The 27,327-nt window shown below is 38.0% G+C and overlaps 1 protein-coding gene across 3 annotated transcripts in view; it reads left to right on the plus strand.

The window, feature by feature from the left end:
* The window catches only part of Gria3 (glutamate ionotropic receptor AMPA type subunit 3), a 265,112-nt gene that overhangs the window by 129,687 nt on the left and 108,098 nt on the right, over nucleotides 1-27,327 (plus strand). For all 3 annotated transcript variants that reach the window (XM_029473262.2, XM_021152663.3, XM_021152661.3), the window contains one exon: nucleotides 3,511-3,698. In XM_029473262.2, coding sequence (XP_029329122.1) covers nucleotides 3,511-3,698 — 188 coding nt within the window. The remainder of the gene's footprint in view (nucleotides 1-3,510; nucleotides 3,699-27,327) is intronic.

Consider the following 27,327-nt stretch of genomic DNA (forward strand, 5'->3'; position numbering starts at 1 on the left):
CCATATTATACATGCTAATTTGTTAGTTCTGTAGTGGAAATCTCTCCTTGTTAGTGTATGCACATTGTTGACAACTAAACTTTAGTATAGCATCCTGTGTGATATACTTAATACATTGTATTTTGCATTTTTATAATATACGTGATACAATTATTCAAAATGCCTTTTCATTGCTTTTGATTGATTTATCTTGAATACAAAATAAGGCATATCTGGGAAAATTAATGAGAAGACATTAAAGGAACCTTTATGGGAAGAAGAGAAACACCCAAAAATGTCTACAAGTATCAGGGTATGCTTGGTAAAGGGGGAGATGTGTAGTTACACTAAATAGGTAACAAAGTATTAAGTGAGTAGATGATACCATTTTTCAGGTTTGAAAGAACATGAAAACAAATGTTAAGTAAGGACCAGTCCAGGAAGAGGGATTAAAGAAAGTCAAAAGCAGGGTAGAATGCAATGGACATTAACACGTACACAGAGAGTTGTTAAAGCTTTATCAGAACTAACAAGTTTCTGCAGAATCCAACCTAAATACAAATTAATAGAATTTGACTATTTAAATATATAATCAATCCAGACTAGAAATACATCTCAGTGATATGGTGCTAGTTTAGCATTCATATGGCCCTGGATTTCCCCACCACCACCCCAGAAACTCTATGATACTAAAATAACTTACATCAAAATAAACAGTAACCCTATAGCCATTTACACTTACTGTTCAGATAATATCTGAAATATCAAGACCAATAAAATATTGACAAGTCAACACCCTGTTACGAATAGAGCAAGTCCATGAAAATCCACCCTTCCCCAAGGGCTTATAGGCATATAATAGTATCCAGTGTGGAGAGACTTGTGAAGCTACATCCTTCCCTGAATATCTACAGTCAATTAATCATTACTGAATGTGGGAGAGACATTTTTTTCAGTAGCATAGCCACTGGTAAAAGTGTTATGCTCTTATAAATAATCCCTTACCCATGTCCCTGTAAACAACTGTAATAAAGCTCACAGACCTTTTTTAAAAAAAAAAATCCTGAAAATAGAAGGAAGACTACTTAAGAAGAAAGAGATAGTAGGAATAGGAGGGGCACAAAACAGGATAATGGAAGATGAATATAATAAAAATGCTTTGTATTCATGTACAAACGTGTCATCATGAAACCTGTTATTATGCAAAATTAACATATACTTAGAAACATTGAAAATTATCCATTTAAAAAAAAAGATAGAACTGAAGGGAAAATAGTTATCATCACATAAAAGGAATTGTTGAGGATTGGGACATCTTTAACCTGGAGAAGAAAAGGTTAAAGAGAGCCATGTTAACAGCCCTTAAAAATGTGGAAGATTGTCACATGGAAAAGAGATTAATCTTCCTCCCTGTCATCTTAAATTGTGGACAAGGTCCATTAGGCAGAGATGACAAGAATTTGGATTTTCTACTAAATGTGTGAACACTTGTGTTTTGTTAAAAAGCCCTTTTTTTAAGAAAAAAGTTTACTTTAAATATATCAAAGAATCCCTATGTAATTTCTTTACTGTTATTATTAAGCCAATATTTTCCTCATAAATAGTCCAAAAATAAAATTCAACACAGTCCTTACTGAATTTTCATAAATTCTTAATTAGTGGCATTCAAAATAATGAGGCCTTATTATACACTGCTTAAGAAAGCTTTCCACATGCTTTAATCTCTTTCTTCCTATGTTTATTTCTTAATCCCATGCCTTGGCCCACTATGTGCCCTCAACTCCCACTAAAGCAGAGAGTACATCTAAAACCCACATGAAAATGTAAATCTGAGAAATAAATATGCACGGTTGGTTTTATAAGAGTAAGAATTAACATTTAAAGCAATGGTAATTTGCTCTGATCTGTAATTTTGAGCTCCTGTGCTGAAATTGCTCATTTGGAAATTACCGAGTGCTTGGGTCTCGTTTGTGATCTTCTTCCTGCACACACCCAGCACACAAAGGAGTTATAATGACCGGCTGAGTCACTACTGCCATCTCCCTGAAGCATGTTCTCCAAATGCCAATACCATTTTCTATGGTACAGTGGAGGACGACTCTGAGCCACAGCCTGCTTACACCACAGCAGACAGAGAACCGGGAGTGTGTTCAAAAGGCATCGCCACCTCCTCCATCCTCTGCTTCTGTGGCCATTGAACTATTACATCACAGATAATTGGGATTTGCAAATCATATCTATCACTCCTATTGGGAGAAGGGAGATTGTTTTGATAATATCCCAATAAAGTTGTCTATTCTTGATGAGATTATACTCATTATAAATTCATACAGGAAACACAAGTGGAGATATGATATATTATTAGAAGTGTGACTACTCTAAAAGAAGTGATGCATAAACAGTTTGTGCCATTGTGCTTTGGGCTTTGTACTTGGGGGGGTTGCTTGCTTGCTTATTTGTCTGTTTGGTTTGGTTTGGGGGTTTTGGCGGTAGTGATGGTTTGGTTGGGTTGGGTTGGGTTGGTTTTGTTTTGTTTTTGTTTTTTGAGACAAGGCTTCTCCTTTTAACACTGGTTGTCCTCGAACTCACTCCTTAGACCAACTTGGCCTTGAACTCACAGAGATCCACCTTATTCTGCTTCCCAAGTGCTGGAATTAAAGGCCTGTGCCACCTCTGGCTGGCTGATTTGGGATTTTCAAAATAGAATCTCTTTGTCTACCGCAGGGTGGTCTTGGATCTTTGGCATCCTCCTGCATCAGTCTCTCAAATTCTGACATTAGAATCATGAACTGCCTATAACTCGAAGTAGCTCTTTCTTTCCTTTGAACAGAGCTCCAGGAGGTTAGTTGCTAATGTTTGTCAGATCCAAATTACCTAATGCAGGACCAGGAACTCCTGGTAAATTTGGTTAGGAAAGGGAAATACTTCACAAAAAATAATTCTATTGAATATTTCGTAGAGTCTCTATATAACCAAAAAATAATAGTCTAAATTGAAGGCTGTCATTCACAAAATCATAGTGACTTTATCTGTGAGACACAATTTATCTTGTTCAATAGTCACATACACATGTGGTTCAGCTTGTTTTAATAAGCCTCTAGCATGAGTAGTTATTTATAATGTTTTGTTGTGGGTTTCTTTTAACCTGTAATTCTGAAGAATTAAGTGATAGATGAAAGAAAAGAACTTCAAATGCAACAGAGAAAATTACAGCCCGACCTAAGAGGTTCTTGGCATTCGTTCCAAAGATATTTTGATAATGCATGACAAAACATAAGGGACTTGACAAACACCTATCCCCATGGTGCTCACAAATGAGAGAATCTCCTTCCCTTTAAAACAAAACACCAAGATGGAGGTGCCAACCACCTGGAGAGTTGAGGTTGGAGCTGTGAGGGTCACTTGGTCTCTCCAGTGAATACAGTTTGAAGAGACCCAATGGGCTGTTAATAGAAACTCAGTGGAATCTTCAACACCTACAGAAATATTTTCCAAGAAAAAAATTAGTATAGCTGTTTTTCCTTCCTTCAGGGTTTTCCATCCTGCAAGCAATTATGGAAGCAGCAGTGCAAAACAACTGGCAAGTGACAGCAAGGTCTGTGGGAAACATAAAGGACATCCAGGAATTCAGACGCATCATTGAAGAAATGGACAGAAGGCAGGAAAAACGATACTTGATTGACTGTGAAGTCGAAAGGATTAACACAATTTTGGAACAGGTATGTCTGAGACTTAGCTCTCTCCCAGTCTGCAAGTTAAATCATTATCCTGAGGCAGTTCCCGTATCTGCTAATAAATTAAGTAGCCAACAGAATAAGCATGGCAACAGTTTTCATAGTCTTTCTAATCCCTTTTTCCTCCTGAGTGGCTGCAGGAAAAAAAAAAGGAATGAGAAGAAAAGAAAATTCTAAGCTTATAAAAAAATTGCATCGCATGATTAATTTGAATGTCTCTGCAATTTGATGCTACATATCAGATAAATCTATTGCTCCACTCCTGTTTAATAGATAGCTGGTTATTTCAAAGTAATCCCTGTCCTTTCCTATATCTTCTGGCCCAACAGGGAACAGACAATAGATTAGGCAGGGCTGACAGGTAGAATTTTTGTTTCTCATTACTGGAATATGTACTGCCCTGGACCCTTCTAGGAAACACCAGCTATAGTTGATGAATGTGGGTAGATACTACTTACCAAGGTCAAATTGTCTATATCATTCTAAATTTTCCTTTTGGGTTAGTAGGGGTAAGAGAATACTTTAAGCTATTTTTAATTTTATAAACTTTATTATAAAACAACCCTGGAAATAAAAATATTACACACCAAAATTCACCAGACCCAAAGTCTATACAGATCAATGAACTTCTATACTAGAACTGGCATTTGGAACAGAAACTGTGAATCTTTACATTAAAATTTACACTTTAGTATCAAACGTTTTATACATTTACACACCACCAAAATTAAAAAGATTCTATGACAGATTTAGAATTAGAAAAACAATTAGCTTTAGGTCCTCTTTCATAGCTCATGTCCATTACCTGCATCCAGTCCTTCCTTGACCCCTTAAATTTAGCCTTTCTTGTTCTCCTTTTTGGATGTTATACTAAACTTTTTATACTATATATTTTTTAAAAAAAGGTGATATATTAAAAATATTTTGGTTTTAAAAGTGTGAACAATTTTTAAAAAGCAGGCCAAAATTACATAAGACATGCACAAGCAAACCAGACAAAATCCCAGCGCTCAGAAGGGGAAGTGAACACAAAATCCCACCCCTAACCAAGGAGCTATTTGCTATAGATTCCTGCTGGGAGAGGAAGTCAGTTTTCTTCCAGGGAGAGACACTGGGTGTATCAGCCTCACTAAGGGGCAGGCCCTATACCCAGGAATCGTTGGTCAATAATAATTGGATTCCATGTGTATTTGTGGTTGTTTATTTCCCTTTGGTTGATTGTTCTGTTTTCTTTGAGGTGGATAGGGAGGTGGGAGAGCATCTGGGAGGAGGTGAAGAAGGGAAAAGGGTGGGAGCAGAAAACATTGTATGTAATTCTCAAAGAATAAAAACGTTTTAAAAAGTGGAAACAAACCCTTCAACGAAAGAAACAAGATAAAGAAGAAAACATAATCCAATGTGCCACCATGTTTTCACTATCAAGGATGAATATGTAAACTTTAGAACAAAATTACTAGGAATATTGATCCTAAGCTAGATGGACACTGTGTATGGGATAGAGGGCCAAATTGAACCTTGAAAGTTTACTGTTTCCTTACAAGTCTCAATTTACCACTTAATAACAAAGTTCCTGTTGCTACCATTGAAGGAAACTATAAGGGAAATCTTCTAATTTAACCCCAATGTGCCTGGAAGCCAAAAGAGCAGAAAATAAAATCATGGTGAGCAGCCATTGCTTATGGGAAGGGCTTTATATAAGAAATGAAATATTAAAAATCTGTTAGATCTATCCCTATAAAAAGAAAAGACAAAAAAGAAAGAGAAAGAAAAATGAGAGGGTGGGGGAGACAGAGACTGCAGGTGCTACAGGTTAGAAATAAAAAGCTACTCCCTTGTTAAGCTCAGCACTGCTTTTCATGGATGATGGTTCATAGAAAATCTAGAGCGCAAGCCTGGTTAGTTCCTCAACTAACATTCACTCGAGCAACACAAATGGTCCATGCTCTCCCTCACTGAAAAACTTTCCTTTGATTTTTTCAGATCTTAAAAATGAAGAATCAGGTCAGTGATGCGGCTCTATGTACTACATGCCCTCCAAAATGTTTAGACCGAAATAGCCTTTTAGTGGGTGACCTACTTAGTAGCCCCAAACAGAAGAACATCTCTCTTGTCACACTTTTTTGTTTTCCTTCTGTTTCATTAGGGACTTTGGCTTCTCGAATAACCAATATTCTCTTAAAGGTCTGGGGATTTGCAGGAACTTAGACTGGACTGAGAGGTTTTTCAGTTCTGGGTAATGGAAAAAGTGGTGGGTAACGCTTTGACTTCTATATAGCTCTGAAACCTCGGGTACTTAACTTTTTTTACCCCAGTTTCCTCATCTACATGATGGAAAACTATTTTGCTCTACAACCCCTCAAAAAGCCATAAAATTTTGGAGAGAAAAATCGATATCACAGGAGGAAAATCAAGCTGTTTACCAAAATCCACATTTCTGGTTTATTTTATGTCTTACTTCTCTGTCTTCCTTTCTCCTTGATGTACTTTGAAAATATCCCTCAGAAGTAGCTTTCATGCAATTTTATTCATTTATCATCTTTCAGAAAATCATGAAAAACTCTCAACACATATTTGCTTTCTCTGCCATTGAGTAGCTCCTGTAAAACATATGTTCTACAAAGTAGGGGCTAGAATGAGCTACAAACTTTATGGTACATACTAATCTAGGTCAGATGGCCATTGATAAAGTACACTTTAGTAAGTTGAACTGAGCTTTGGCTACAGCTCCATCCAAAACAGTGGTTCTCAACCTCCCTGCTACTGTAACCCTTTAATAAAGTTCCTAATTGTATGATAACCCCCCAACCATAAAATTATTTTCGGTGCTACTTTATAACTGGAATTTTTGCTTATGTTAGGGAATTATAATGTAAATATCTAATGTGTAGGATATCTGATATGCAATTGCTAAGAATTTGGAACCCACAGGTTGAGAACTACTGACTCAAAGATGAAAAAGTACTTGTAGCAACATAATGTGAATGTTAAAATATACATTTTTAAATCTTTAAAAATGACTCTGTTTATTTCTATTCTAACAATAACAAAACTGCCCTTATTTATCATTTCTTTTTTAATTTTTTTAATTAGGTATTTATTTCATTTACATTTCCAATGCTATCCCAAAAGTCCCACACACACTCCCCCACCCACTCCCCCACCCACCCACTCCCACTTCTTGGCCCTGGCGTTCCCCTATATTGAGGCATATAAAGTTTGCACGACCAATGGGCCTCTCTTTCCACTGATGGCCAACTAGGCCATCTTCTGATTCATATGCAGCTTGAGACACGAGATCCAGGGGGTACTGGTTAGTTCATATTGTTGTTCCACCTATAGGGTTACAGATCCCCCCCCCCAGCTCCTTGGGTACTTTCTCTAGCTTCTCCACTGGGGGCCCTGTGATCCATCCACTAGCTGACTGTGAGCATCCACTTCTTTGTTTGCTAGGCCCTGGCATAGTCTCACAAGAGACAGCTATATCAGGGTCCTTTCAGCAAAATCTTGCTAGTGTATGCAATGGTGTCAGCGTTTGGTGGCTGATTATGGGATGGACCCCCGGGTATGGCAGTCTCTAGATGGTCCATCCTTTCGTCTCTGCTCCAAACTTTGTCTCTTAAACTCCTTCCATGGGTGTGTTGTCATTTCTTATATAAAATAAATGTCTTATTAAACAAATTGCTTAAGTAACTAATTTTAACATGATATTTTTTAAAGAAAATACTTTATAAAAAAAAGTGAATGCTTTTTATCAGAGTTTATTCTTCTGAAAAACATCCTGATATACTCCACAGATTTTAGTTCCATGATAACATTCATAATTCAATGAGTATTAAGTTCTTCTAAAATACAGCCTCATTGTTTGTTTTCAATATTATTTAGGTATTTTTCCTAGTAAATCTACTATAGTCTTACAAAATCATGTTTCATTCGACTGCCTGAGATAAAAGAGCCTCTGATAGCATTATAACACTATCGTTAACACCATTGTCAATATATCAGATTTAAGCATAAAGTTCATACTGTAGTCTATATCCACCAGGTATTAATGAAAATAGGTAGTGTAGTACAATTGCTCAAATACAATCAGATTTTCAGTAGAGTATTATATAACATAATGTCCACACTATGTTATATACAGTCTTTTTTGCTGTGAATATTCAAATAGTTATATAATTAATAGAAAGTCTTCTACTATTCCTTCCAAAGTTCTTTTTAAATTTATTTTTATTTTTATGTGCATTGGTGTTTTGCCTGCATGTATGTCTGTGTATGAGGGTGTTGGATTCACTGAAACTGATACAGATAGCTGTGAGCTGCCATGTGAGTGCTGTGTATTAAACCCAGATCCTCTGAAAGAACAGTCAGTGCTCTTAACTGCTAAGCCATCTCTCTGGCTCCCCAAAGTTCTTTTTGAACTCTTTGAGGCCTTCATATGTGACTGGAGAAGAAAATCAGTTAGAAGTTGGCCTTCCTTTAGTATCCCTGTATACCAATCAATCTGCAAGAAATGTATGATAGATGTATTTACAAGTGTGAGAACTACCATAGAAATTAACAGAGGGTCAAATGAGACCATGATAACTTCTTAGGGCTCAGAGACCATTTACAAACTGTAGATCCTAAGCCCAAGATTTAGAGCACTACTTGTTTCATTTCTTCCAATTTCAATAGTTATTTCTTTTTCTCTTATCTGGGAATTACAATATAATACAACATGTCTCCCTTCCCTTTCCTACTTCCAGCCTTTCCCATATATCCTTCCCACTTTTCTTCAAATTCATGGCCTCTTTTTTCATTATTTGCTATTGCATCTGTTATGCATATGCATGTACATGTGTGTGAGCTTGTATATGTGTGTGTGCACATGTGTGTGCATGTACATTGTGTGAATGTATGTAGAGACCCAAAGTTGATATCTTGTTTCATCCTCCATCATTCTCCACTTTATTTATCAAGGTAGGTTCTGTCCATGAACCTAAAGCTCACTCACTCTCAAGGCAATCAAGCTAGTTCCTTTGTCCCAGGAATCCAGTCTGAATGGATTTTGTCACTTACTAGCTTTCTGACAAGGGATAATATATGTGTTTCCCTGTATTTCCATTTTTCTCAAAAGAAACCACAAATGAAACCTTTATGTAGATGAGTTAATATGTACAAATCATTTGGATATGTCCCTGATCTATAGTGTTGGTATACCACTTTGATGTCCAAAAAAGTACTGTCATACAAATGATCTCATGTGAACTTCACAATAAGATGCCTGCATGAAAGATATGTTTATTCCAAATTTATACATGAACATTGAAGATTGAAGACTTCTAGATGACTTGTCAAAATTTTACTTCCAGTTCAATTATCAGTATGCAACAGAGGAAGTGTGAAACAGAAGCGGGTCTGCTGACCCCTAGTCTAGGGTTCTTGCTTTAAACAGCACCATTTGCTTTAATTTCTACACTACTCATTAAATAACTCATCAAACCCAAATGTAGTCTACTCAACAGACTCTATCTTAAAATGATGGCAAAGCAATTAGAGATTATCCAAAGAAGAATGGCAAGAAAATGATTAAAGCATTAGGAAACAGTACCTTTGAGGAAAGGCTATAAATGAGTTAAGGTTGTTTATCCTAGGGAAAGAGAGCCAAGAGGCAGTTTAATCACTATGCTCAAGTATAAAGAGTTGTCATAAAGAGGGCACTGACCAACTGTTCTGCGTGCCTAAGGACAGCACTGGAGCAAATGAGCTTAACTGGACCAGAGAGACAGTCAGCACTAGGAAGGACTCATTATAAAAGGAAACAGGAAAGTAGAAGAAAGGGCAATCACTCCACTTCACACTGTACTAAGGCAAGACTCTGTTGAATTAGGAAAAGGTTATGATTAACACATTTTTCAATATTTGTTTTTCAAAAATGCACAAAATTGCAAGTTTACACTATGTGCTAGCAAGTAAAAATCTTTAATGAATAGGAAAATAAAGTATGCTATTACTGGGAATCTGTAGTTCTAGGACTCACTACAGGTAGAAAACTCCACAAATGGTCCTTTTATAAAGTGATATCGCCTATGTATGTATGGTCTCCTTGTGGATTTTTCAAGGTGCCTTTCATTTGAGGTCATATTGCTTTTTGATCTCACTGAATTCTTCATGTTCAAACACCTCCGCTTTTCTCTTTACTGTAACCTTAGGTAATACATGTGGATCAATCAACTCACTTTGAGGAGCAACTAGATTTTCAGCATCATGTAAAATAATTACATACAAATTCATAACCTATTCATAACCACCTGTATAGTATAATTCATATTTAAACTATTGATAATAATGAATAGAATATAAGTGCTACACGTGGGATTATCCGTGGGATAATGGCGAGCAGAGGCTCTGTATGCATTTAGTAAAGATGTGGGTTTTGGAAAGTATTTTTGATCCCAAGTTGGGTGAATTCGTAGGTATGAAACCAGAAGTTACAGAGGGCTAACTGCAATTCTTAACTTCCCTGTCTATCATCTATCCAGAAAGTTATCCCCTTAAATAGATTTACATGTTCTCCATTTGTTCTTCACCATATTTTCTCTTTTTCTAAACATTATTATTAGTATATTCTCTGCCTGAGTTATAACATGAACTAAATGGGATGAAGCAATATGTTTAAGTGTTCTACCCAGAAAAATGCTAGAATGTATGGATTTCTCCCAGTACTCTCTCATGCCAACTTATCTCTTCATGGATGATCTAACAGATCCCCTTGGGAAAACAGTCCAGAAGCAGATCAACCCCTAGCCTTTCCTCTCAATGCTCCCGGCAGAACAGCACGTTGACTTACTACCACATAAGACAATGTGAGTTAGCCTCTACTCTTAGAATAGCTTTGTGAGTGGTTGAGTTGAATAAACATGAGTTTGAGAAGCATAGACACATAAGTTCAAATCCTAGCTCTCTCACTACTCTATTGGATGATATTGAGGAAAATGGCTGTTTTTGTTTTGTTTTTTTTTTTTTACTTTTTTTTTATTACGTATTTTCCTCAATTACATTTCCAATGCTAGCCCAAAAGTCCCCCATGCCCTCCGCCCCCCACTCCCCTACCCAACCATTCCCACTTTTTGGCCCTGGCGTTCCCCTGTACTGGGGCATATAAAGTTTGCAAGTCCAATGAGCCTCTCTTTCCAGTGATGGCCAACTAGGCCATCTTTTGATACATATGCAGCTAGAGTCATTTAAGACTTAATTTCACAAGTATCTTACTAGCTTTTCTTTGCTCAGGAAAAGAAGCTATTTAAGAATTGTTACTCAAAAATAGTCTCCTTGTGAATTTTTCAAGGTGCCTTTCATTTGAGGTCATATTGCATTTGGATCTCACTGAATTCTTCATATTCAAACACCTGTGCTTTTCTCTTTAATGTAACCTTAGGTAATACGTGTGGATCAATCAACTCACCTATTCTTTGAGAAGCAACTAGATTTTCAACATCATGTAAAATAATTAAAGGCAAAAATCTTGAGCCATATATAGCAATTAGTACTTTTAATAACAGATATGTACTGAGTGCTTATAGCCATCTCATCTCGTGTGTGTGTGTGTGTGTGTATGTGTGTGTGTGTGTGTGTGTGTGTGTGTGTGTGTGTGTGTGTGTGTGTGTGAAAGGTAACCTAGAAGTCATACAGCTAATAGTTGATGAAGCTAGAATTTGAACCCAGGGAATATAGCTGCAGATGCTATTAATCACAGCACTAATTGGCCCTGCATCTGACTCAATTTTTCAGTTGGAGTTTATTCAACCAAAATTTATAAGATAAGCATCCTGATGAGGCCTGAAGTGGCTTTGTTTACACAACAGGCATTTCACAGATATTTTCTCCACTTGATGAGGAGTCATATCCCATTAACACAGAGAATTGAAAATACACCCTCAAATCGACGCTTTCGTGAAGTGCTCCTTTGTAACAAACAGGTTCATTTACTTACAGTACCAAAATAACCCAGCTTTGAAATGAGACCCACAAAGGAATATGTTGTGAAAAAGACTTCCCCGAAGTGATCTGTATATAAATCTAACATAGCTAAAGAATACCTAAAGAAGTGTGGCCTCCATTGTCTTACCATAGTCTTCTGGTGATATCCGATCAGCAGTGCCCCACTCCCACCCTACCTCACCCCCACCTTAATATCTAGAAAACCAAGCATGAATGAGAAGTGTAAATATTTATAGCAGATGGATTTCAGGTGGGTGCTTAGACTTGACAGTATTGCAAGGGCCACGGTTATCCTTTCTCCCACTATTACCACCAGACTCTAATGGGAGGAAATGTTGCCTTTAAGCATCAAGCTTCAGCGAGAACTCCTTATAGCACAAACTCTGAAACACAAGGATCTTTTCTTTCCTTGTGGCCTTAAGAGCATTTGAAAGATTAGTACAGTGATGAGCATCAGGAACAAGGTAAGGGGGAAACAGACACAAAAACCAAACTGGGAAAGCCAAATCAAAGCGCACACTATGATTCTTAGATAACAAAGGGAGTCCTTGAAAATAAATCAGAATGCAATTAGAAATAAACTTGTTCCCTAACGTGTAAAGATGTTTGTCCTGGGAGTTGATAACAGGCAGCACTATTCTTTCTACATTGAGGGACTTTAGCTTTGGCTTATAAAAAAAAAAAAAAAGAAAGGAAGAGAGGAAGAGAGGAAGGAAGGAAGGAAGGAAGGAAGGAAGGAAGGAAGAAAGAAAGAAAGAAAGAAAGAAAGAAAGAAAGAAAGAAAGAAAGAAAGAAAGAAAGAAAGAGAGAAAGAAAGAAAGAAAAGATAGCTTGATTATCTGGTCATACCTCCCAGTAGACTGGCTTGGTAAATATTTAGAAGCAAATCCTCTCCGGGAAAATAGAAAAAGAAAAACTCATTCAAGATCATTACTTTGAAACAGAAAGACTCTTTTTTTGTTTCAGGTAGTAAAAATGTTGATCTCAAAAAGGAAATGTTCCTATTAGACCAACAGTTTCCTCTTCTAATTTTTTAAAAATCCATTCACTTGATTATTTCCTAGGAGGCTTGGAAGGATATTTTTAAAAATCAACAAAAATTCAAATTACTTTTCATTAACTAACTTTAGAGTTCCTTCTGAAAATTCTCAAGGATTGAGACACTTGGAGATGAAAATATCTAAGAGTTTTATAAAGCAGAATACAGAAGCTTGAGGCAGAAGATCTGGATTTTAGCCCCAAGCCATAGGACTTCACAATGTATCAACAGTTCCTAATCCCTAAAGCAACCGTGTTATATGTTCCAAGAGACTATGATGCCTGGTGCTTTAAAAAACAAGATAGAGTGTTTGATTCAGAAGATACTGGTTGAGAGGATAGGGGTAGTGTGCCTCAGTGGTAAACATGCATGATACAACAGGTTAATCTCCAGCACTGCAATGAATGGAACAGAAGAAAGAGGGTGAACTATGACAGGGCAGATTGGGAGAAGGTAGGAAAGGAGGGAGAGAGGGAGAGAGAGAGGGAAGGAGGGATGGAGGGATGGAAGGAAGGAAGGAAGGAAGGAAGGAAGGAAGGAAGGAAGGAAGGAAGGAAGGAAGGAAGGAAGAAGAAAGGGGGAGGGAAAATAGAGAAAAGGTTCATTTTGTCTTACCTAGTTCTATACAAGGTAAGTAGAAAATAGTAAAGTGTCCTTACTGAAGAAATGTACAGTCTAGCAGGCTGATGAGAAAACACAATAATTCTGGAAGGCAGAATATGACAACTATCTCCGATGTGTGCAGACCTTCTTGCTTTCTCTGACTGCCAGCTAGTGACCATTATTAAATGGTTTTTGCTGACTGAGGTGCTTGAAAGCTTGAACATTGGGGAGCTTTTCTGAGACTTGGGAAGATGGGGAATAAAGAGATTGAGATAATATGCCCTTAAGGCCACAACACCACTAGGAAATTCATTTACCTCTATCCTTAGAGCACAGAACAACAAACGTTCCTGGTAATAGGAGTTTATGTTTGATCAAAGCTAGTACCACATATGTATATACATAAATATCACATCAGCCCTTCCAGAAAATGCCTAGGGAATTATTCTATTAATTAAAGGTTTCTGGTAGTTGGATTCTGATTAAATGAGATTTGTTTGTTCATTACAAACCTATGATAAGTCCCTCGCTGTATCCACATCAACTACTCTCCTGCTTCCTGCTTGCATGCCCTTTGCATATACAAACACCAAGGAGAAAACAGAAAAAAAAAAGTTTTACTGAATCAAGACAGACTCACTCCTTGCCTTAACATCAGAATCTTAGGACTAACCCTGGTACTTTATACCCAGATCTTAAATATGTGAAGCAATACAAGTGCAACAATAAAACTGATGTAAATATCACCTTTGTTTTTAGTTAACCCTGTTACAAATCAAAAGGGAATTCAGAATAACTACATTTAAAAACAAAAATAGAATAAAACCGTAAACAATTATAGCTTTGTTATCCCTCTGCAGGAAATGCATGTATTTTCTGCTGGCACAGAAAGAAAGTCCCCCAGACACACCAAGCATGAGTTTGTGTGGCTTCCTTGGTGAACATCTTACTTAAGTCTTTGCAGGCACTGAGGGCTTGACAGAGTCCTGTGGATTTTGATTACTGGCTTGTAAACACTAAGTATTTTTTAAATCACCATTGGGCTTTATTAGGAAATTTTCTCAGATTAAGAACAACAAACATGTAGTAATTAGAAAGTTTGTCATGCAGCTGCATGATTACAGGAGCCCGTCCCTTGATTCTAACAGATGTTACCAAAACCTCTTTCAAGATAGCTGGGAGAACCACAGTTTGTGAGAGCAACACAAAAGCTACTTATTGTTCAAACCCACAATGCCACAGGACCCTTATATTTAAAATGACAAGGCTCCCCTACAGAGAGGTACCAAGCAAATACAAAAAAAGAACAGTAACAAAAAATTAAAATAAAACATGTAGATTCAACTTCCCCACCACACAATGAAAGGCAAATGCAAACAACAGTGCCATGCAAATATCTTGACTTTTTTTAAAATTTTATTAGATATTTTCTTCATTTACATTTCAAATGCTATCCCCTTTCCTAGTTTCCTCTCAGAAAGTCCCCTATACCCTCCCCCCACCCTGGTCCCCAACCCACCCACTCCCATTTCCCGGCCCTAGCATTCCCCTGTACTGGGTCTTCGAAAGACCAAGGGCATCTCCTTTCATTGATGGCCAACTAGGCCATCCTCTGCTATATATGCAACTAGAGACACAAGCTCTGGAAGGGGAATACTGGTTAGTTTAGCTCCTTGGGTACTTTCTCTAGCTCCCTCATTGGGGGCCCTGTGTTCTATCCAATAGATGACTGTGAACATTCACTCCTGTATTTGCCAGGCACTGGCATAGCCTCACAAGAGATAGCTAAATCAGGGTCCTGTCAGCATAATCTTGCTGGCATATGCAATAGTGTCTGAGTTTGGTGGTTGGTTGTGGCATGGATCCTGACTTTGATGCCACTGAACATGGGAAACAGCCTAAACAAACATGATAAGATTATCATGAAATGTTCACTTGGCCCTTCCAGTTGAAGGAGTCTTCTTTGTGGGGACAGTTTCTTCACCTCAGTCCAGATAAAAGTAACCATGTAATGGTCTATAGCAAGGGATTAAGTAGATTGGTGACAACTCTTATTACATCACTAGGAGCAGAGCTAAAATAGAAGATAGTAAGTAGCCAAGCACCACTAGTTTATTATCAATCTTCTTCTTTTTTGAGATAGGGTCTTACTGTGTACCCCTGGCTGGCCTATAACTAGCTTTGTAAACCAGGCTTGCCTCAGACTCATAGATATCTGCCTGCCTCTGGCTCACAAGGATACCGCCATGCCCAGCCTACCTACTTATAATAAACTTATAGCTACCAAATAGCCTCCCCAGTGCACAAATACAACCCCTACAACCCCTATTTCACTCTGAAAATGAATATCATCTGATTGTCTTTTCAAGGAACACAGCTTGAGGTTAAAGGTTAAGACTCTACCTAAATTCTTTTTCAAAAATCATGTCTGCCCTTGCACAGCAAACCCCGCCCCATCTTTTTTTTGTTACTTTAGTGACAGTCAGCCATGAAATGTAAAAAGAAAACCATCCTACCAGCACGACTTTAGGATGAATCAGACAGCTTCTCTGAGGCATTCCAAGATGCTCAGAGAGGACAAGTCTACAATGCAAGGCATTATAATTAGAATTGTGTACCTTGCTTTATGATGAGGAATAAATGAATGGGGGAAGGAACTTGAGATCATGCAGCCTGAAAATTCAAAAAGGGAGTAAGCACCTGAAGGAGCCCAGCCAGGCTGCAGTAGAAGCACATGTGTGAGAACTGCAAGGCATGTTCCCAGCACATGACTTTACTGTTTGCCTTAGCCAGAGTTGCGCACATCACCATGGTCATCGATAAGTATTAGATTTGTGAGTGGCACCAAAACAGCAGCAATTATTTCATTGTTTTTTATTGGACTATGGTTCAGTAGACAGATGAACTGATCATACAAAGTACTGTTCATACTAAGGGGCACGAACTGAAATTGTTTTCATGTCTTTAGTTGAATCTCTTGTAGAAGGCTTAGCTGTAACTATACCTAAACTGTGTTTTGTAAGAACTGGGGAAGGCTAAACATAGTGGTGTATGCCTTTCATCCTAGCACTAGAAAGGCGGAGTTACTTGGAACTCCGAGTCCCAGGCCTGTCTGTTCTACATGGCAAGTCTCAGGCTAGCCAGGGATACATAATGAGACACTGTCTTTAGAAGGTTGGACCAAGAATGTGAGACCTCTAACAAAATTCACTATCAGTAGTGATATGCTTGCCAATTTTAAGACCATGAACACTAGGAAGGGGGAAAGTGAGTAAGTGATTTCCACGTTGGAACCTGCATAAGACCTTAAAGGACACCTACCCCTTTAAAGGTAAATAACAGAAAATAGTCACAATATGGTGTGACCTCAGCACTACCGTATCTTTGACCAAGAGATGAAATCCAGACACATTGAAGGAATGGACTAGACAGTCAAAGAGGATACTCACAGCAAGCTTCTTAATGGGCCCTCCTAAGTGACTTGCCTTTGACTGATATCACTTCAACAATTCTGAGAGTCCTTTACACTTCTCTTGACCTATTTCAGACTACTGCTTGTGCTTAACTTGAGAACCTGTGACACAATAAATTGCTCCTCCTCCCTCTTTCTTAGTCAATATAAAATTAATTGTTGCTTAATAGACTGCTTTGCTGCAGTTTTCTCAAATGTGCAAAGCAAACATGTCCATTTTTTTCCACATACATTAACTTAATTTCTGTCTCACCCACTCAAGCACAACGCAATCCTTCCAATGCTGAACTAAACACCTTACCCACTTGGTATCCATGGCAACCACCACCAAGCTGCTCAGAGAGAGCTGCAAGTAGTGGCAGGAAAGTACACCTCCCAGTGGAGCTATTAGCTCTTCTGCTTTAGCCACATGGATAAGAGGTGGTGGTAGGTCAGCCCCTGAATCCTCGGGAATTTTCTTTCTTCAGAGAGGAGTGTTGTTCACACCCTTGTCCCAAGGAGGGAGAGTTGAGCTCAGCTTTCAGTTTTCCATTCTCAAACAGTTGAAAATAAAGCATTAGTGTCCATGTTGGAAGGACAAGACACTTTGCATAAAGAGGAGCAGCTCAGGCTCATTACTTGATGGTAAGGAATCATCACTTAAGCATCCTCTTCCTAAATTCTATACAAATAAGGATACGTTGAGAAGTGGGAGGAACTAATACATAGCTTTAGCTTCTTAACTGCATCAAAAGAAGGAAACAGGAGGCCACTATTCTCAATGCTTTCCAGTTGATCTGCTGAAACATAAGGAGATGCTTCAACAAGGCAACATTCCTTTTCATATTGCTTCTCTCTGAAGTTCTTAGGAAAGAACTAGCCATACATTTACAGAAAGGGTGGAGAAAAAAAAACAAGTATCTTTCATCCTTCAAAAGTAGAGATGCAACCCAGTGAACAGATAATTGCAATCCATCCTGATAAGTGCATTGATAAAGGAACACACAACTTGTAACAGGAAGGCAAAAAGAAACATAATTAACTCAGCCTGACTCAGCCAATCAAGAATCCTGACACCTTATGATTGTGCTAAGTGGGGAATCAAGAACCCAGTGAAAACGCCGGGCGTGGTGGCGCACTCCTTTAATCCCAGCACTTGGGAGGCAGAGGCAGGCAGATTTCTGAGTTCGAGGCCAGCCTGGTCTACAAAGTGAGTGCCAGGACAGCCAGGGCTACACAGAGAAATCCTATCTCGAAAAACCAAAAAAAAAAAAAAAGAACCCAGTGAAATTCATATGGTGTTGTGGAAGAGGACATATACTTCTATTTACCTATGTATGACAATGTTCACTTAATTGTCAGAATGAGTGCCAATAAGGAGCAAATGAAAACCTAAGGCTGGTTAGGATGTCATAAAGTAGAGTAGTAGAAAAATACTACTAATGTACTGTGGAGGCTGGAGAGATAGCACAGCAGTTAAGAGCATGTACCGCTCTTTCAGAAGATACCAGTTCAGCTCCCAGAACCCACATATTTGCAAACCCAGCTCTAAAGCATCTGAGACCATTCTCTGGCCTTCATAGGCATAGGAATAGGCATGTGCACATGTACACACACACACACACACACATCTCAGAAAATAATAACATGGGCCCAATTGGTCAGAACACAACTTGCCCTTTACCAGGACCTTTGAATGCTCTAGAAATAAAGTTTTTTTTCCACCTGCCAATAGTGTAGCATGCTATCAGAAAGGACAAAATTCTACTTAGGCATTCAACTACCCTTTAATTTTAATTGAGGTGTTGGAGGGGGGGGAACTAGCATGTGTAACCATATCACAACTAGAGAATAAAAGAACCAGGATTTAAGAATTTGGTTCCAGGGCCCATATTTTTGTAGCTACCAAACACGCCAATACAAGGACCCTATGCATGGGTTCCCTTGACTAGGCCATATGTCTTCTCCATTCCATTCTGCCCACTTCCCACCCAAACACAAGAAAGCAGTACTAAGGTTAAGATAGACTAGTCACATGAAAGCATACCACATTAGAAAACAACATGTCAAGAGAGTCCCAAAACCCATCCTTCTCCCCATTTCTGTATCCTCTTCATTTTTTTTTTTTTTTTTGGTCCATAAACATTCATTGAATACCTACGTATAGAGCACTACACTGAAAAACACTCACAATCTGAAGTAGAAAAACGGGCTTCTCCCCTCAAGGCAAAGTAGGATGGCAGGACACCTATCTGTACTGGGTAAACATTTAGTAGACAGGAAAAGATGAGAATATGAGACCATATAGGAACCCACAAAACACAACAAGAAGTGATCCTTAGAAAACTGAAGCAGAAGATAGGATTTATGGAGACATGTTTTTGTGCTTTGTTTAAGCCAAGGAACAACTTGGTGAATACTAGGTATTGATAAACTTCTGGGGTTGGTAGGTTAGTTGGTTGGTTGGCCTTTTCTCTTTACGTAGCCCTGACTGTCCTAGAATTAGGTATGTAAACCAGGCTGACCTCAAACTCACCGAAAGCTTCTTCCACCAAAATGCAGGGATTAAGTATAGGTAATCACATTTTCAGCAGTAAACACTTGTTGAATTAAATAAATTTGTATCCTGATATTTGTTCTAAGGATGGAAGGAGCATCATTTGAGGAGCATCCAGACATATAAGCATTGCATGCACAGTGTAGCTTTTGGTTTTGGTGCACAGCAGGAGCCTTCTAGATGTGTAGAAATTATGATCACTATACTTATGACTTAAACCTTTGCAAATTTCCACCAAAGCGTTAATATGGATTCAGGCATGATCCTTGGAAATGTCTTTCAAAAAACAAGTCCTGCTACTAGCTTTGCTCATCTGATGAGGCTGGACTTGAATGATGATATTAAAAATAAGACTTTTAAGTATATTTTAGTTAGGACTGAAGGAGAAATAGTTATGATTTCTGTCAGTAGGCATAGGTTGTAACTCTCTGTTTTAGGTGATTATGGTCTACTGGGAGTAGAGGGAGATCAGCTTGTATATGCTTCATAAAATCAATTTATTTGATGAAAAAGTAAGACCGGGAAAGAAAGATATTTCCAAATAACCATTTTGTACCTCCCTAGGTGGTCAAATTACTGTTCTTCTAAAACTTTCTACTACAGTACAATTTCCTTTTCACTTATTTCATTGTGAACATTCCACTAATTCTCTAATGAATTTTGGCTTCCAAGGCTTTTGAAGATAAAGACAATTTGATGAAATTGGGCTTGTTTAGGATAGTATGGCCATAGACATAATACATGCAATAAGAATCTATGGGAACACTAAAGGGAGACCTAAGCACTCATACACAAAAAAGTGAGAACCACTGTAACTGTGACTTTTACACCTCAGGTACCAGACTGCTGTGCCAGCATACAGCACCAAGTACAATATATTTCAAATATATTTAATATAGTAGTTAATATTTGATATAGTTAATATGTACATTATTTTAATTAATATGTTAGTTAATATGCAATATATTTAATACTCTCTATATTAAATGAATTGGGTCTGACTTCACAATGTTAGGATAAAAAGTTTAAACATGTGTGCACTCTGCTTTGACTTCTTCCAAAGCTTCCAAAGTCATTTTCAGCTCTATAGATATACATTCTAAGCATTAGAAAAGTCCAACTCACCACACTAAATGATACTGAATATATTGTCCACTGTGGCCTGGTTACCATCTTCCAGGTGTAGTTCTGAAGGCACCTTCTTCTTTGTGGCAGAGTCTAAGGAAAAGGTTTGAAAGCTCATGCCTAGGGTACCCTTATATCCTAAAGCCCAGGATCTTTGATTGAGTAATTTTTTCTGTAATGAAACAATGACTACTACCTTCCTGAGTTTTCCATGCTTAAAAGATTTCCACAAGATGATTTTGACCCTCCAATGTAGGTAAGACTCGTAGTGAGTTTATTTTCTCCATTGCAACAAGAAAGTGGCACACAGAAGTTAAATAACTTGCCTAAGATCACACATTTCAGATTGCTTCATTCTTCTCCTTATTTCCTCAAAAGCTCAATCTTTTTTTTTTTTTTTTTTTTTTTTGGTACCACATCATAAGAATGTATTTGGGAAAGCAGCAATGGGACTCTTGCTATACAACCTTAACCGTGTCCTGCCCGAGTCAGCTCCCTTGCTTTCCAAAGCTATGGGTAAGAACATTTACTTTGGGCTTAGTCATTTCTCTCCCCACCCCTTCCTCTGTTTCCTGAAAGAACAATTAAGATCCATCTGGGACTAATTATAATGATTCTTGAATTTGAACTTGCAACCATTACCCAATTGAGGTCACTTATTTTAAATTAACTTGCCTGGTCAGAACACAGGTTTGGTTATCTTCAGAACACAGTGCAGAGAGGCCCTGGCTCACTCAGACTTTTAATTAACTAGCTAAATAACATGCACTGTGACAAGCTGCCTAAGATTTGATGGAGTTGTACATTTGCATTCAGACAAGGATCAAAATACACTGTCAGAGCTTCGGGGACGAAGTCCTAGAAACTTTCGCACAGTATCTTGTTCAAGGCTGTGCGCTTCTTCCCTTTGGTTACCTCTAATTATTTTCCTGTGCTTTTGTTCTGATTATCCAACATTCATCACAAGTGCAGCTTGTGATTCAACAATGACAATTCATGTCCTATGCTGATAGGGAATTGAAAATTGGAGGCATGTGCATATGAGCCAAGCACGAAGCTTCGTGCAATAATTAGGGAAACCAAAAGGAGATTCCCAGGATGTCCGGGGGTGAAAAACACAGACTTTTTAATGAGTCAGACCTCAACTGCTCTCCACTTAGGTAATCATACATAATAACACTAGGTAGTCTTTGTTGCATAGAATTTGTGATGGGAGCTGATCACAGTGCAATAATAATGATAGCAATGCCGGTTCTTATCAACAGTGTTTTCTAGTAGTAATATGGCTGCTAACAGTGACTAGGCTTTGGAGTTAGTTAAACCTAATTTTGACCTCCTTCTCCAACCCTATATTCTTTTTTTTATAATTTTCTCATACATTTAATTTGAATGAACGAGCAAAGCAATCCTCAAAGTGGACATGGGATCATTTCCCATGTATGTGAGAAAAACAAGGCTCCAAGGAACAGGCAGGGGCAATTCAGAACAAAGCCAGAACCTAATCTCAAATAATGAGAGCTGGCAGCAGACAATTTGAGTTGGATTTTGACTCTAGCACTCAAAGATATGTGACTTTTAATGCATACTATCTCAAAACCCAAATATTCTCACTTGATGTGAGGTTAAGGGTAATTAGCAGAATAGCTCTTTAGTTAGAATGAACTTGAATAAAAAATTACTAGGCAGAAAATTATATTACAGAGATGTAGTAAACAGTACAGTAAGGACAAAAGCAGACTTAAAGCAGTAGGCCAGAGCCCAGAATTTAGCCCCGACATACATATTTGTCTGATGTGCAGTAAGAGCCCCAGGAAGACGTAACATGCAAAGAATATTTTTCCATATGCAAAACAAGCATGTGCTCCTTTACCTTAGGCCACACTAACATCTATTCAAACTGATCTTTATGAGTTTTAAGTGCAGGATGATAAAATGAAAAGGGAGATCATCTTCAACAAATAGCGCTTGTCTAATTGGATGTCCCACAAAGCCATCCTCTGTTACATATGCAATTGGAGCCATGAGTCCCACCATGTGAACTCTTTTCAAACCTCATATTCTTACAACTTCAAACCAAGTTGCTAAACCTTTCTGAACCTCAGTTTCTTAGCCTGAAAGGATTCACAATAGGGCCTACCTTAAAGGATTGTGCTGTGGATTCAGAGAAATAAAGCCAATGACACAGTCAGTAAAGTGCCTACTGAGTTCAGATTCCCCCAAAGCCTTGTTTAAATAAAGTCATGCTCTACAATATGTACCTTTAATCCCAGTACTAGGAAGATGGAGACAGGAGGATCTCTGAGACTTGATGGCCAATCAATTTAGCTGAGTCAGTGCACTCCCAGGGTTCACTAGGAAACCATATCTCACAAGAATAAGATGGAATAGTAATTGAGGAAGATTCTTAGGATGACCTGTAGCCTACACACACACACACACACACACACCATGGAAAGAGAGGGAGGGAGGGAGGGAGAGAGAGAGAGAGAGAGAGAGAGAGAGATTTTAACTGGTAGAGGTGGTATACTCCTTTAAGCCCAGCATTTGAGTGTCTGAAATAGGAGAATTGCTGTGAGTTCAGGGCCAGCCTGAACTACTGGGAGGTTTTTAAGCCAACCTATACTACATAGTGACATTCTACTTCAAATGAATAAATATATGATAGATGGGGAGGCATTTAGACAGATGGATGAGTAGAGATAGATAGATAGATACATAGATACATACATAGATACATACATAGATACATACATAGATACATACATAGATACATACATAGATACATACATAGATACATACATAGATACATACATAGATACATACATAGATAGATAGATATAGATGATAAATAGATACATAGATTCATAGATAGATACATAGATATATAGATACATAGATAGATACATAAATACACAGCCAAACAGAGAGATGATACATAAATTTAAGACAGTACTTTGTTGTACTAGTTACTTTTTTGTTGTGGATAGAACACCATGACCAAAGCAGTGTATAAAAGGAAGAGCTTATTTGTGTTTCCAGTTTTAGGGAGGTAAGACTCCATCATGGTGGGAAGACATGGCAACTATGGCAAGATGCTGAGAGTTTATAGCCTTTACCAGGAGGATGATACAGAGGAAGCACTGAGACTAGTATGAGGCTTTGAAACCTCCTAGCCTGCTTCCAATGATGTACTTCCCCCAGCAAGACCTCACCTCCTAAAACTCTCCAAACACTGCCACATACCTTGATCCAAACTGTTAAAATGCTAGAACCTAAGGGGGATATTTTCATTCAAACTACAACACTTCTGTACAAGTCATCTTTTATATACCACCGAAATGCCTTTTGTCCAGCTTTTCCCTATCTGGGATCTTTTTTGCCCTTTTCCCTGAGGAAGGGGAAACTAGAAGGGTCATTATTTTGTGGTTGATTTACTACCATCTTCTCATCATTTTGCATCTGCATCTCTAACACCGTGCAACTTCCATTTGAAAACCTCAGCTTGTTCTCTCATCTTCCGAGTGCTATCCTAATAATCAGCACCAGCATTCCTCTGTATCCAAGCACTAATTTATCTTCCCATTATTCTCACCCAATAGCTGCAGGTTGTTTTTTTTTTTTTTTTTAAGTTGGGGACATGAAATCAAGGAAGGCTTTATGCAGGAGGCTGCCTCAACTTGGTCTTTAAGAATAGATAGGATTTTTCCAGGGAAAGATGAAGTCATAGCCAATACAAGGCAAACACTAGACAATGTCTTAAGAATTGAAGACACATGGTTTCACACATTTCTTTCTTCATTTTGTGAAATAGCTATTAGTGATAGATGTCTTTTCCATATAGGCTACTCAGACTTAGAAAGCCTAAGTTAACTGACCAAAGTTATGATGAAAAGTAGAGTCTCTAACCTATCAATCTAGCCTTCATTGTTAAGTACACTACTTTATTTTTCCCATGATTATATCCCCTATATTTACTATTTTACAAATGAAAAACTAAGGCTGGTATGTAATGTAACTTGCCTGGGATTATAAAGCTAATGAATCCCATGGGAGGTAGGTTTGAGGGTAGAAAAGGAGAAGGAAACAAAATAATTGTAATTTAATTTTGAAAACTGCAAAGACATAGATTTATGTGTTGATACATGCCTATTAGCCGAGCACTAAGGAGGCTGAGATATGATCATGAGTTTGAGGCTATTCTAGACTATAGAGACCTTGCTTCAAAATAAATAAATACATTTTTTTAATTTAAAAAACCTCTCCTGTAGCATTTAAGCACTATAAAACAGCAAGACTCTCTTGAAATCAGGAGGAATAGCCTTCTAGAATATGTCTCTCTTCATTTTCAAAATAGCATTCTATTTAAGTTACCTGTTTGTCAGGTTCCCATTTATAAAAGCCAAAGGAAAAAATTTTTTAAATTTCTGGTTGGAGACAAAGTACTTTCTATCTATAGCAGGTTGAGTTAATCATTCTCTCCTCGGTTGTACTTTGTTCATATTTCTGTTCTCGCACTTCTCCCACTGGGCTATAATCATCTGTTAACTTGGCTGTCTTTCCCATTCAAGTGTGACATCCTCCAGACTAGAGCCCAGATTCTTGTGACCTCTGTCTCCCCATGGTCTATCCCCACGATTGGCACAGATTGAGCACTCAACAAACATTCATTAAAAGAAGGGAAAATAAAAGGTGGTTGGTAGAGGCAGCTTTCCATATTTAAAGGGCCTTCAATCCACATTCTCCCTGATTCCGGTGGTGTGCCAGAAAATGGGCTATTGTGAAAAGACAAAAGTGTTGATTTGTAGTACCCACTGATCTCTGGGTTAATAATTCTAACATTGCTGATTTGAAGCTACCCATGGTTTTATTAACTGGCTCAGAAGATTCTGAATATTTAACATGTGGCTTTCAGAAGCTCCCCGTGCTTGGCTGAAAATCAGCAGTTCTTCCTAGGGTACTTGAACTGTTTGCATGCTAGTGTGATCATAAAGGTGGATGAGCTGGCCAGGAGGGGAGGGCAAGATGATGCCAGATCCAAATAGCAAGAGTGAAGGGCCAAAGGAAACATTTCTGAGTTTAGAGAATTGTATGCTTTGCCCCCCATGAACTAAGCCTCAGTCATTTGTCATCCATTTGCAAATTGAGATCCACTTAAATGACATGGCTCCCAGAAGAGGAACAAAGCTGCCAACTAAGCAATTATCCTGAAAATCACATAGAGTTCCTGAGAGACAGTTATTTTTATTTGAAAATATAAACATGGTCATTCACTCCAACTATCAAATATTTTTACTGATTAGGGTGTCAGATACTGAAAACACTGCACAAATGGAAAATTATTAAGAAAGGCACAACTAAGAAGTTGAAAAAGAGACCGTTCTATTCTCTGTAGCCATACCAGCTGCTTTCTTTCCACTCTCTGCCTGAAAGCTTCATCAGCTCGAGCTACATGTGGGTCTCTAATTTTATGCCTTACTATTTACATTTCAATTTTGCATATAATAATGAAGCTAATAATTAAATGGCAAAATTTGAATAGAAAAATACCACACATCAGGGTTCATGTTTCTTTTTTTTCCCCCTAGTACATCAAATGTAATGCTTATCAGGAAATTCCTTATAAAATGACGCTATTTATTGTCAAGCACTGAACCTTTTCTTGAAGTTCCTAGTTTAGAAGACATGTTATAGTATCTGATTTATGGGGGAGATATCTTATACTTATTTCATCAAAGGACCAGTGGATATTCCTCCTTTTTTATTCAAATGACAAGGCCACTCCCATTGAAATGCCTGCTACTCCTCACCTATTCAGTCTTTTCAGAATGTCAATGAGCGTAAAAATATATAAACAGAAAGCAAGGCCTTGCTTGACCTTTTAGAATACATTATGCATATTAAAACAAAACTCTCTGGGAATGTAGCTATGAGGACTGCCACAAGCTAAGGCCAGCCTAAACTACATAGTCAATTCCTAGGCCATTGATGATTACATAGTGAAACACAGTATTTTAAAAGTAAAAAAAAACAAGGAAACTAATTAATTAATTAGGTCTATTTAAAAATGTGTGTGTGTATACATGTATATATAAATATGAAGATCAGAGGACAACTTACAGGAGTCAGTTCTCTCCTTCCACAATGTGGGTTCCAGGGATTGAATTTAAGTCTTCAGGCTTATTTTCCTAACCTACTAAGCCATCTTGATGACCCTCTCTTGTGATTTGTTATTAAATCTTCCACATATTGCATTAAGCTACGATAAATTGAATATGAAAGTCTTGAAAGTAAAGCTACCTTCAAAGGATAATCTCTGGTAAAATTCTTACCCTCTAATCCTCTCATCTTAGAATTGTATTTCTTTCCTTACTCATTTCCTTTCTTTCCACGTAAGCTTCCCTACAGTCAGCATAAGCATTGACAAGATTCCTTTATTGTATGAACGTTTGTCTTGCTAACAAAAAGCTTCAGTCACTCTCCATATCAGCAACACCCCACCCCCATCCCAACACACACACTGCCATAGGACTGACTTTGTTATATGTCATTGTTCTTTCTTACCACACTATTCCAGCACACTCCTTCGGGTAAGATGACTGCAATTTAAAGCCCTGCCATTCAGACATATGAAAACAAATACGTGCACCTTGAATTTACTAGGAAATGATGCCAGTGGAATTGGCTTGTGCTATGTTTACTAAGACTCAGACAAATTCATTGGGGTCTTCACTAAAGAAGGCAAACACCTACAATTGGATTGAAAATCTCTTCTGGAAGGTGTGGCACGATAACAGGCTGATTTCTGCAGCACACCACGCATTCGGCTCCCCACACTGCTGAAATTACATACAGTGCCATA

Source organism: Mus caroli, unplaced genomic scaffold (assembly GCF_978045245.1).
Source record: "Mus caroli unplaced genomic scaffold, Mus_caroli_1 scaffold_5, whole genome shotgun sequence".
NCBI classification, from domain to species: domain Eukaryota; kingdom Metazoa; phylum Chordata; class Mammalia; order Rodentia; family Muridae; genus Mus; species Mus caroli.